At 35.4% G+C, this 14,124-nt stretch overlaps 1 protein-coding gene across 3 annotated transcripts in view; it reads right to left on the bottom strand.

The window, feature by feature from the left end:
• cntnap3 (contactin associated protein family member 3) overlaps positions 1 to 13,434 on the bottom strand; it is a 122,765-nt gene extending 109,331 nt beyond the window's left edge. For all 3 annotated transcript variants that reach the window (XM_051909751.1, XM_051909753.1, XM_051909754.1), the window contains exon 1: positions 13,273 to 13,434. In XM_051909751.1, coding sequence (XP_051765711.1) covers positions 13,273 to 13,357 — 85 coding nt within the window. In that variant the 5' untranslated portion in view covers positions 13,358 to 13,434. The remainder of the gene's footprint in view (positions 1 to 13,272) is intronic.
• Between the last annotated feature and the right edge of the window lie 690 nt (positions 13,435 to 14,124).

Raw genomic sequence — 14,124 nt, 5'->3', positions numbered from 1 at the left:
TACTGCATACTGCCTTCTATTCTTATTTAAAAGAACTGAAATAGTATGCATAACACAATGCTGTCACTGCAACAGTGCCAGGCATCATCCTGGAAATAAAAATGTATAATTTTTAAGCCAAACTGATGTAAATACAAATAAATAAATAAATATTATTTACTTATATATGTTAATATAATATAAACAAAAATATATTCAAATAAATTATGTAAATAATATTATTATTTAATTAAATATATATATGTAAAAATAGTACAATATATTTATGTAAAAATAATATAATATAAAATATATATTTAAACAAATAATATAAATAAATTAGTGCTGTCAAACGATTAATTGATTAATCGCATCCAAAATAAAAGTTTGTTTACATGTTATATGTGTGTGTACAATGTATATTTATGTATATATAAATGCACACACATGCATGTGTATATTTAATAAAAATATATTATATTTATATATAAAATATTTATATATAACATATCAATATAAATATACATGTAAATATTTCTTAAATAAATACATGTATGTGTGTGTATTTACAGTATATATACATAATAAATATACACAGTACACACACATATAACACGTAAACACAATTTTTATTTTGGATGCAATTAATCACGCTAAAATAAATGAATAATAACTTAACGTAAAAACAATACAAAACAAACAAGCAATTATTATTTAATTATATGAAACAAACCAACAAACACATGTACAAAAAAGTATTTTGGTGAGATAAGATAAAATAATTAAGATGTTGTTGGATGGATCACAGTTAAGTCAAGTGCATTGTGGGATAACGTATTGCGTGCAGTGTGGACTGGCTGTATGCTTCATATTTTGGCAAATGTAGTTGGTCATTCGGGTTATCTCTGCATACAGAAAATCTGCATACTAGTACACATATTATACACTGCAGGCTACATGCAATTCTGAACACAACATTTCTAAAGTGTGTGTGTATATTGTATAAAGACAGAGCGAAAATCCACAAAACTCTTGATATCACTGAGTCTTTCAACCACAGACAGATAAACAATTTTCAAAGTGCTTATTTGCGGGACGGTTCAGTCTGTGTGTAAATACCAGGCAGGGTCGAGCTGTGTCACTAAAACCTTTCCTGTCCATTACCAACAACTAATCAGCTTTCCCTCCGCTCACGGGGGAAAAGCCACATCCAGATGCCTGACATAAAACTACTCGAGAGCTCCAACGCCTCAAGGGTGAGAAATATCTGATTAGTTCTTTCTTCATGGGTGAAAAGGGTGCACGCTTCGCCTTTGACCTAGTTTGCTAGCAGGTCACTCTGCGTTCCTAACCTGCCACAGGGGAAGCACTGAAGAGTGAAATGAAATACGCGTGTAGAATGTGACACAGCTCGGGAAGGAGCCGCTATACTCCTGCAGCATCCCACCATCTATTCTGTTGAGTTTTATCCGTTCTCCTTCAAGGGCACATCTGTGACAGTCTATTAGTGAGAGTTTGAGGCTGTTGATATAAAACATGGAAAACATTTAAAGGAATAGTTCACTCCAAAATGAAAACTCTGACATCATTTACTCGTTCCCAACCCACATGCTGTTATCTTTTTCTGTATTACACCACAGGAGGGACAATTTTTACAATTTATGCTGCTCTTTTCTAGATAACAATTCATAATGACAGTGACTGTCAAGGTCCAAAACACACCGTAAAGAATCGTATACTCGCACAAAACTATCTTATGACTTCAGAAGAGATGCATACAGTAAATTCAAAATATATATGTGACCCGTGCTGGTAAAATGAGTCAGAATGCAGGCTAATTTCAAGCTACAGGCAAAGCAAGTGAAAAATGTTGTAGTGATTTTGGATTAGCCTCACATGAGGGCACCACAAATGTAGTTATTTATGGTCTTAAATATTAATATTAATATTCTGTATTAATATTAATATTGAGTCAGATGATTCCTTCCAATATTTCGGGGCACCAGTCAGAAACTCAGAACAAAGGTTTGTTCAATTGGGGAAGCTTTTATTCCTTCCTGTTGGGGAGGGGATTAAAAATCCCCACCTTTCCTGATGTGGTGATGTGATTGGGTCACAGCATTCCAGGTGTCCGTCCCACGCCCACCTTTCATCCTGTGAAACTTGTTGTATTGTTCCAAAATACACAGTTAAATAAAACAATGTCTTTAGGACCTTGGAAATGCTTTATTTCTTTTTCAAACCTTTCTCAAAGTCCTTGTGGCAGTGTTCTGAACTCGTAGAGTCCAAACGTGATGTGAATTGGTTGAGTTATCACACTTCTGTCTCAGTGGGTGCAGTTGCATTGGCTTTTATTCCAGGTGTGGTTTCCACAGTGTGTGCACAGTTTCCTGGATGAGTAAAAGGATGTATAGGACATGTTCCTTACAGTATTTCTGTCCATTTTTGGTGATTTCAAGCCAATATGTTTAGAAAATGTCTTTCTTTCTGAGCATTTCTTTGTTCTTGCTGTGCTCTAGCCAGAACCAGTTTGGCAGACCTAGGAGTCCATGGTCATTCACACCTTGAACTCAGGCATGAGGCTGAGGTGAACAATGATGAGATTAGCCTATCATCAATGGGCCGTTGATGTCATCTTTCCTGTCCTCCACCTTTGGCAGTTCTGATTACAATAGTCATTTAGTTGAGGGTGTTGAGGGTCCTATCAGACTCTTTTGTATTAATCAAAGTGGGACAAAATAATGTCTGTTGTGAAGCTCTGGTGCCATCACGTCTGTTGTTCACTACAATGTCAACTTTGGTCAAAATTTAGTTTTTCACAAAAATGAGTTCAGCAAGCCTTCATCTAGCGATCCCAATGCTCCAAATAGCAATTAAACATCTAAAAGTATCTTTATTTGTATGTTTCCTTTGACCATGAAAAATGCCGTTTTTCTCTGCTCGCTTCTGGACGGCTGGCTCTTCCCTCAGCACAAGTTTGGTATCGTTGTAAAGTGCAGCATTCCAACTTTGTGAATATTCATAGCAAATTCTTGATGGCATAAGTCTGAACCAATGAAATGTGATTTTCAAACTCATGCTAATGTAAACAAAACAATCTTACTCATGCTAACTGACAGATCTGAAGCGTGCGCACAAAGACGCCTCAGACAGCGTGTGATCCCGATAAACACACACACAGAAATACAGTATTTCAAAAAATCTGTCTTGGCGAGTATTCACACAAACATTATCTTTTATGTCTTAAGTGAACATTAAGGTTAGCTGTTGGGGGAAAACATCTGATGATATGTAACATTATATTAGATCCGTGTGATACAGTAGGTCTTCTTGATATATAGGCTGTCTGTTTCATTAATGTTAATCAAACAATTGTGGAATCATGAAAAAAAGTTGAATATATATTTTCCTATAGATATGTGTTTTGACCTGGTTTGTGCCAAATTTGGTGATATTACCAGGGATTTTAGGGTCTTGTTGCTGGTGATTTTGTTTGGGAACCTTCAGAAAACTTTTAACTCAATTTTTCTCAAAATATAAAAAATAATAATAAAGTCTCTTCTGCTCACCAAGGCTGCATTTATTTGATCAAAAATGCAGTAAAACTGTAATATTGTGAAATATTATTACAGTTTCAAATAACTTTTAATTCCTGTGATCAAAGCTGAATTTTCAGCATCATTACTCCAGTCTTCAGTGTCACATGATCCTTTAGAAATCATTCTAATATGCTGATTTGCTGCTCAAGAAACATTTCTGATTATTATCAATGTTGAAAACAGTTGTGCTGCTTCATATTTTTGTGAAAACCATGATTTTTTTCAGGATTCTTTGATGAATAGAAAGTGCAAATGAGAAGCATTTATTTGAGACATGAATCTTTTGTAATATTAATAATGTCTTTATTGTCACTTTTGATCAATTTTATACATACTTGCTGAATAAAACCATATCTTTCGAAAAAGTTATCTTAATACCTTTTTTGTTTGCCTGTTATGCAGCTGTAAGAGATTCTTCAAAAAACATCAATAACACAAGGTTAAGTAAAAAGAAGAGACAGAATTTACATTTTTGAGTGAACTATCTCCTTTAAGTGTTTTGTTTTCGAAACTAACGTGCACAGAAAAGAAATGACATTTCTTCCCAAATGTACTCCACAGTGACAGCTAAAGAAATATTTGACCAAGTGCAGTATATTCTGTAGACAAAATATCGCTCAGGATGATGAATTCTCTGGGCTGTATCACCTATCAGCCGTGGCAGGTGTGTGAGATGAATGTGCTTTGGTTTGGATGCTAAAGCCTTAAGAGATATTCGGCCTTGAGTCTCTGACGGCTGCGGCGTAATTTCCTGCCAATTTTGGGCTTAAATACTGCGGTCTGTATTAATAAATGCAAATGCATGAGAGTCTGCCACGAGTTCAACAAGAAAAAACACATCTGCCACTAGTGTGCAACCTTGACTCCATGAGAATCCCATTCACCGTTTGACTTTCTATTCACACATTTTCATAACTGACAGTAAAGAAGACATATGAGGGTGATTTGTTCTCGGCTTCGCCCCGTGCCGACGTCCAGGCTCTTTGAGACACCGTGCTGCCATGAATCATAATGGACAATGTGCTTTGCGGGGAAATACAGAGCATATTCACAGCAAATTGATCTTATGCTGAGGGTTTATGTTTCTTTCCATACAAACAACTAGTAGAATTGATAAACGATAAATCCTGATGGGGCAAAGACCTCACTGTGGGAGATACAAACCATATTTCCACATATAGTTACTATTGATGGCCAATCAACACAAACTAGAACCTAAGTAGCAAACAAAACAGCTATCAAACCTCAGTTTAACAACATGTCCATCTGTGCCACTACAATAAATGAAAACTGCAAAAATAAAGATTTTTTTCCAAACAGGTTTCCTGAACCCTCCATCTTCATTGGCCAATCAAACAGATAGTCGTTACATAGAGTGCAACAGTCGGGTCACGGAAGAAAAATAAATTATTAATAATAACTTATAAATCTTTAAAGGCAGACCTACTGTGAGCTATGAGGTTGTTAATCGATGGTATATGCTTTTTGTTGAAGGCATTAATTCAGCATACTTCTAAAATAACCATGTTTAACATCGGAATTTGTGGTAAAAAAAAACTACATTACCCATTAGGCAGTGCAGAAAATTCCACCAATCAGAGAGTTGTAGCCAGCAAAAGAGCTCTTTAGGGAACACCCACTCACATAAAGCACTGCGAATGACAATTGAGTTGGCCTTGCTAACTCACAAAATGCTTAAATATTTGTATATATTTGCACATTTTGCAATAAACTTAAAATTAAATTATATTATAAGGTTTCCATAGATATAATCATATAGCTTAAATGATTAGTTTTATATTTCTCCATTGGTTTTATTTTAATTATGTCATTCGCAATGCTTCATGGGTTTGTAGTTCTTTCCCTCGCTAAAGCCATTAAAGGGTCAGTTCACCTAAAAATGAAAAAATCATCAATTGCTCACCCTGATGTTGTTTCAAACCTTCAAGACTTTAGTTCATCTTCAAAACACAAATGAAATATATTTTAATGAGATTTCTGTCCCTCCATTAACAGTCTACGCAACTACCCCTTTGCCACTTCAAAAGGTTCATAATGAGATCATAAAACAAATCCATCGAGTGGTTTAGTCCAATTTTTTTGAAGAGACTGGATCACTTTATATGATGAACAGATTGAATTTAGGGTTTTATTCACATATAAACATTGACCAGCGAACATAAACAGAAACTCAACCGTACTTGCTTGACGCGCGAGAACAAACCTCATTGGTTGTGTATGTTGATGAATGTTTACATGTGAATAAAAGCTTAAATTAAATCTGTTCATCATATAAAGCGATCAAGTCTCTTCAGAAAATTTGGACTAAACCGCTCAATTCATATGGATTAGTTTTACGATCTCTTTATGAACTTTTCGAAACGTCAAAGTGGTAGCTGCGAAGACTGTCAATGGAGGGACAGAAATCTCCAGATTTGTGTTTTGAAGATGAGTAAAAATCTTACAGGTTTGGAATGACATGAGGGTGAGTAAATGATGACAGAATTTTCATTTTTGGGTGAACTATCCCTTTAACTACAGTCTTTTTTTTTTTTTTTGCTTCAAATCAAAGTTTGTAATGTTATGATTCACCTCGTAGCTGGTTGGTTTGGTTCATGGCTTGGAACGCTTTAATGAAGGCTTTTTTTAAAAATCCCTATGGGAAAAAATGAATGAAAAAATACTTCCAGAACCAATGCTGCTAAAAAAGTGGGCGGGCACTAATGCACTCTATTGGTTGAGTCAGAATTTGACATGTCAGATTAACATTCTAAAAGTGTCACAATGTTGCACTCCTCAGAATTTTGAACTACTTAACCATTAACTTCAGATTTAACGATGAGGTTCTTCCCTCGTGCTTCCATTCATCATCATGACCCGCTTCCCAACATCTAGAGAATCTGAAATTCAGCCAAACTCCATCCCACACTTGGCATATCCTTTCTTTCTGCTCTTTAATTGATTCTGTTGCCCGTTTTTAGCAATAAACGACGACATACTTCACAATTATGACTAAGCTTCCACGACATTCTGGTGGCAACTAAGTTTTATCATAAAGCGCACCACACCATCAGGCATAAGCAGCTACACAGTCATGATTAAATTGAACACTTCAATGCCTCCAGACCAGCTTTCGGCAATGATAAACGACCTGGAAGCAAAGATAACATAGTAGGGGATGTCAGTCTTTCTGACCTGAGATCAGATAGGAAACCCCTCCTGATATGCTTAGTGCAGACACTGAGTGTTTAGACGTGATTGGCAGGCGGATTTTGAGCCAACAAACCAGCCCTGGATCTCACCTAGTGTGACTCGCTGCTGAATATAATTTCTTGGCAGAATGAACAGCTCAGGCCTGATGTGAAAAAACTGCTGCTGCACTACTCTGTTAATTCACTGACCGCTCTATTTGTCATCTGTACTAGTAACAGTCACATTTCTGTGCCTATTGCTATTACAAATAGGTAAACAAAGCCAGAGTGTCAAAAAAGAAATACTATTACCCCATTCAAGAGTTTATACACTGTTAAATAAATGATCTAAATAGGTTTTACAGCCTGATGCAACACAAGAAGTCTTAAGAGAGCTTTTTATTCTCTAGTTCTTTAGAAAAACATTTGCTATAAAAGAACCAAGAAACCAGAACATTGATCTGAAGAACCTATAAAACCTCAAGAATGACTTCATCTTCAAAGAACCAAAGAGCATCTCAAGAACCTTAAACAGCCCAAAATAATTATATTGCTTAAATATATTTACATAATAACACTGTTTATATGCTGATTACAGAATAAGCACAATAAAAATACAATTTTCTATAAGAAAAAGCACACCATTTTGTGACTCTGGCAATGAATGGAATGTGAATAGAATGCATTGAGAACTGTATTGAATTGGAAGACTCAATAAATAAAAAATATGTATTTAAGTAAAAGATAATATAAATACAAATATGCACAATTCATATAATAAACAAATAATATAAATAAAAAAAAATATATATAAATATAAATAAGTAAATATTGTTGATATTATTATTATTATTGATGCTTCTTTAGGAAAACATCTAGTTCTGGTGCTTTAAGGAGCCTAGAAACCAAAACACTGATCTGAAAAACCTTGAATGAAACATCAACAACTTATTTTTATCTCCAAAAAAACAAACAACTAAAGAGCCCCAAACAGCCCACGATGCTTTGCTGCAAAGAACCTTTATACTTAAGTGTGTATTCCAGTATGAAACTACACAACCAAGCCCCTGAGTCTATTTTCAAAATCAAGATATAATAATATCCTGCTAAATTTACCTTGGAGGTTAAAAGAAGAATGGAAGTGATTTCAGAAATGAAGCTTCTGTTGATGGCTCTTTAGGGCACAAGGACTTAAAAATGAAGAGTGAAAGTGGGTCATTGGATGTAAACAGCCCTGTGTGGACTCCAAACGCACATGTAAGTTTTGCTCAGTGGTTTATGTTCGGCCCACTTCCTCCAGAGAAACCAGCTGGGTCCAAGGCTGGCTTTGATTGTGCCCTGGTTCTGTGTTCAGACCCAGTCTCATATGGACATGAGCAGGATATTTCAGGCTTGTGCTTTATAGAGCTTACAGTGTTTTCCATACAAAAAAGATTCAACAAAAAATGACCTTGTACTCATAGTTTCCACCAACATTTTAGGTGTGCTGTTACTTTAAGTGATCAGATTTATAATTTTCACCTGCTGGATGACAAAAACAGATGGAAAAATCCTACAGACGCACATTGAACGAGAAAACAATTATCAACACCCTAGAATGACAGTTTCTTCAAAAAAGTAAAAAAAAAAAAAAAAATCTATCACTAGTCTATATAAAATTGTACAGTATCATGAGACACAAAGTATAAATATATAAATAAAAATCCTAAAGACATGCAGATGCAGTTCAATATTCAGTTATCCTCATGTTGTTTGAATTCTAAGTAAAAAATGCTTAAAAGTATCTGCATAACCACACCGTCTACATGCCAATCTTAGAATAATCACATGCAATAAATGGAATGTAAACAGAATGTAATGAGAACAGCACTGTATGGAAGTTTGTTTCCACCAATAGATAAAAAAAATAAAAAAGGTAATTGCAACTTTTTATCTCACAGTTCTGACTTTTTTCTTGCAATTGCAAGTTTACACCTCACAATTTTTTTGTCAGAAATGCAAGATATAAAGTCGCAATTGCGAGATAAAAAGTCAGAATCGCAAGATATAAAGTCAGAATTGTGAGTTATAAAATCAGAATTGCAAGATACAAACTCGCAATTCTGTGAAAAAAGTCTGTCTTTTTTTCCTCAGAATTGGACTTTATAACTCACAATTGAGAGTTTATATCTCGTAATTCTGAGAAAAGAAGTCAGACTTTACCAGAATAAAAATAGAATTATAGAGAAAAAAGACAACTGCAGCAAACTCGCAATTGCGAGAAAAAAGTCACAATTGCGAGAAAAAAAGACAGAATTGCGGCATAAACTCACAATTTTTCCTCAGAATTAGACTTTATAACTCGCAACTGAGAGTTTATATCTCGTAATTCTGAGAAAAGAAGTCAGACTTTACCAGAATAAAAATAGAATTATAGAGAAAAAAGACAACTGCAGCAAACTCGCAATTGCGAGAAAAAAGTCACAATTGCGAGAAAAAAAGACAGAATTGCGGCATAAACTCACAATTTTTCCTCAGAATTAGACTTTATAACTCGCAACTGAGAGTTTATATCTCGTAATTCTGAGAAAAGAAGTCAGACTTGCAAGATGTAAACTCGCAATTACGAGAATAAAAATCAGAATTATGAGAAAAAAGACAACTGCGGCAAACACGCAATTGCGAGAAAAAAGTCACAATTGCGAGAAAAAAGACAGAATTGTGACATGAACTCACAATTTTTCCTCAGAATTGGACTTTATAACTCGCAACTGAGAGTTTATAACTCACAATTCTGAGAAAATAAGTCAGACTTCTGAGATATAAACTCGCAATTGTCAGAAAAGTCACAATTGTGAGAAAAAAAAAAAATTGAGACATAATCTCACAATTGCAAGAAAAAGTCAGCCTTGCGAGATATAAACTTGCAATTGTGACTTTTTTTCTCAAAAGTCTGACTTTTTCTTGCAATTGTGAGTTTCCCTTTCGAAATGGAACTCGCACTGCGTCCTAGAACGCAAATGAGGGCGTTCCCCATTTTCGTTCTAGGACGCAGTGTCTCGTTCCCTGTTCTCAGGGAATTAGGGTTACAGTCGTAACCCGAGACGTTATGTCTCAATTGACTCAAAATGTATCAATAAAAAAAGACAGAATTGCGACATATAAACTCGCAATTGCAAGAAAAAAAAAGTCAGAACTGTGAGATAAAAAGTCGCAAATATCTATTTTTATCTATATATTTATGCTGATTCTGTGTTCAGACTCACAGACACACATTGAACAAGGAAGATGCACATTCCAGAAGATCAAAGAAACTTGAAGATGGTCTTGCCTTACCTTAGCAATGACCTTTGTATCACAGTTTCATTAAAAAAAGGAAACATCCATATCACCAACAAAAATGCAGCAAGAAAATACCATGCTTTTTGGGTACCATGATAGTCTCTGAAGTATCTCTGAGTGGAGATATCATCACTGTACCATTATACTGCTACAGCACTTCAACGTAAGGTATGTCTGGCCACCAGCGTGCTCTCGTTTCTAATGCAGACAGAAGAGGAGAATCCAGCATCCATCACTTCAGATATTGTATCCTGGAGTGCTGTGTGCTGTGGAGAGCCAGGGGCTTACAAAGTTCATAACCATCTGTTTCAATTACAACACATATGCATCTCATTACGAACACCCTCGCACACATACACACCCACAGCCTGATGTCACTGTCTTCTTTTGGAGCGACACAGTGTGAACAAACGTTTATGGTGGCAGGCATCACTCTGTATTAGACTGCATCAGTGTAATTCCCCGTGATCCACTCTAGTAAGCTCATTTTGATGTATTCCTCCATTCCAGATTCAACATCCGTGACCAAATACGGCTGAAAGCCTCAAAATAAATGCTAACACCCTGTCTGCACTGGAAGTGCTGAAGTCAGTCACCCTAGTCACTGACCGTCTGATGCAAAACTGAATGCAAACATGCAACCAAACATAACTGGTTGATTTCATGCAAACCATAGGTAGGGCTGCACGATTAATCGAAAAATAAAATCGAATTCGTGATATGGCTTAGAGCTGCGATTTAATTACACAAATGAGAAGTGCTTGTTAACAAATGAGTAGCTTTAAGCACCAGTTTGATGCAGTGAGCAGTTCTGAGAAAGAACTAGTCACTGGATTTACCAAACACTGCCAGGTTAACTAGTTATCCATGAGAAGACAGCATATATGCCTTTCCGATGGACAGAAGTTCTGTTTTCACAGTCTACTCACTAGGGTTATCAAAAGTACTGGTACTTCTATACCAAGTCGATACTTAAATTTTAAAAATGTAACAGTCTTTCTGTGGTACTGGTAGTACCAAGCATCAGGTCAATCTGGTATCCGTTGATAGGCATTGCTTTCAAACGCCCCTGTCTGTATTTGTGTGAGCGATCTGTGAAGAGCATCAAAGGTTTCTATTTACAACGTGTTTTTGCAGCATTGAGCATTTGTAGTCAATCACAAGACATATTTGTTGAGCGTGTGAACGTAATGGCCACTCAGAGGTGTTTAAGTTAGGCAGAATCTCCTTAATATGCCAGATTTTGTTCAGTGCGAGCTCTGCACGCTCGCAAATCATTTTGTTATAATCATGAAAATTATGTAAATAAGATATTCACAGTGCAGTATAGGCAGATTTTTAGATTATAATGGGAGTTTTTACTTGAGCTGCGGCTGAACTGAAGTGATAGCAGCTTCACTGATTATAAAGGCAGCGCTCTTTGATCGCTTTCTGATATAATCCATTCATTATTTGAATAAAAGTGTTATTTTTCATGCTGCCAAGTACACACTGCAAAGTTTGGGAGTGACAACTATATTAAAATGAGGGACTGAATCTGAAATCGTGATGTTTGACAATGAGCGAACAAAACAAATCTGATATGTCAAAATAGATCTGTTCATTAAGTCTTAAAGTATAAGTACAATAGACCGGTCACTTGTTCTGTTACCTGTAATGTGTTTCTTTGATTTTCATTTGATTACTGACTTTTTATTTGATTTTTTTAATGCAGTGTTTACTAACAATTTGAAGTCTACATGCTAATGTTTTAATGTATTATTTAATCTTTAAATTATAATCATTAGCATTAAAATTAACTAATATTTTTAATTTTCAAGTAAAATTGTAAAAAATTAAAACAAAATAGTTACAAATGGGAATGTAAAAACTATATGTTGTAGTTTCCATTCACCACTATTAAGTTTAACTATTTATGACAATTTCCATTTCTGAGAACCCTGGAAATGTGAAAATGGTCCATTGTGGTTTATATAAATCCACCCCTAAATGACGCTAAAAACAAATTGGTCGCTTCACTTGTAAGTCAGAAAGACTCCTGCCTCAATAACATCAGATACAAGTGCAATGTGATAAAGCGACACATAATAAAAGCTCTTGCCCCTGGTGCCCCACATAACTGTATTAAACATCAAATAAGTTCTGATGTTTCAATCAGCCGTAAGATCATGACTAGACTTCAGCAATAAAATCCACTAGTAAATGTCTTGATACAGAATAGCATAACAATTTTACACATGTTACAACCTTCAACATTTCTAAATATCTACTACACCTAAGCTGGTTTGCAGGTTAAAGCAGATTGGTTAGCAAGTCTCACATCCTGACCACCTAAAAACTACCCAAAACCCCAATATAACCGGCAAACCGGACCAAACTGACCAGGAAACCATCCTAGGCTGTTTAAGATTGTTTTCCCATAATCTATTTCTGACAATGAGAAAATGCAGTAGCTATACAGCTACTGCAGCGTAACTTACGTCAGCTACGTCAACTATGCATTAACAGCTCAGTTGATTATAAAGGGCGCGATCGACTTTTGTGACGTCACAACGAGCATGCGCATTAATAACAAATTAGGCTATAAAGTTTTTATAATTATTGCAAATATTTAATAGGCTATTAATGCTTTAATATTAAAATATTCTAAATAACATAATATTATCAAATAATATGAAACTATTATGAATAAGTTAGTCATAAATCCACCATATGACATGAGCGCATAAAACACAATGCGGCGCCTCCGATACACGCTCATTTACATACATGACAGAGATTTCAAAAGACAAAACTGCTCATTTTTGAGACTATATGAAATACAATCACACAACAGATATTCCATATATATATATATATATAAACTCGATCAAACTCATTCGATGCGTAAAACACCGTCACATAATCTGTTGAATTAATGAATCAATTACCCTCTCAGACTGGCACATTCTATATAATACATCATCCAAACGATGTAATAAACTACATGAACTAATATCATAAATCAACATCAGATGAATTAGTAGTTTAATATCAGGTTGGCGCAAAGCAAAGTTCCTCCTCAACTTACAGCCGTTATTCCAGTCAGCGCAAACGAGCCTCTCGCGCGCATACAAATCCGACAGAAAAGTCATTTTTAACCTCAGATTACCTGTAAATAATATGAATAATGAGATACTCACCTTTACTAATGGAGCCTGTGATGAAGTAAAAGATAAGATAGAGCGGTAAAATCATTCCAATAGTGTGTGAGCCCCGCAGATCCATGATGCGCGACTGATGCTGGAATGAGACTGACTGACTCTCCTCAGCGCGAGTCTCTGAGTGAGCGAGCGCGCGCGATAGAGAGTGTGTGTGTGCGTGTGTGTGCGCGCGCTTTCTCTGCTCTCAGTGGCTCTTTCACGCCATCCTGCTGCCGAAAACATCTGAATACAGTCTGCATGAAACACACACACGCGCAGACACACACACACAGCGCTGTTTGAAGCTGTTGCCCCTTTAAATTAATGTCATCAGGTTATAAGAAAAATCAGCAATGCTGTCAGACATCACTTTATATTCAAAATAATTGCACCATTCAGAACTCACAATGACTTTGAAATTCAAATTCACATTTCAATTAAATTGAGTTATAGCAAACAGGATGCAGAATTGCATTGCATTATATATATATATATATATATATATATATATATATATATATATTCAGACACCTTTTAACATTTCATTCATTAATCCCGTTTATTCACTATAGTTACAAAAAATGGTAATAAAATATGAAAAGATCTCAGAGTTAAACTGTGTCAGAAAAAAAAAACTTAATTATGGTCAGTGTCTGAATAATTTTTGGTCCCAAATTTCTATCAGTTTTACTGGTAGTCCACTGTATTTAGTATTTTTGGGTATAATATGTCACAGTTTACTTTATTTTGCTATCCTCACTAACATAAATGAACTATAGTGTCCTGCACCCACTAGTGAAGAGATTTTAAAAATTATATCTAGTGTCTGAATAATTTTTGGTTTGACTGTAT

The sequence above is a fragment of the Ctenopharyngodon idella genome, chromosome 10 (assembly GCF_019924925.1).
Source record: "Ctenopharyngodon idella isolate HZGC_01 chromosome 10, HZGC01, whole genome shotgun sequence".
Taxonomy (NCBI): domain Eukaryota; kingdom Metazoa; phylum Chordata; class Actinopteri; order Cypriniformes; family Xenocyprididae; genus Ctenopharyngodon; species Ctenopharyngodon idella.
Note: the sequence above shows the minus strand (reverse complement) of the source record. Positions and strands in the feature narration are given on the sequence as shown.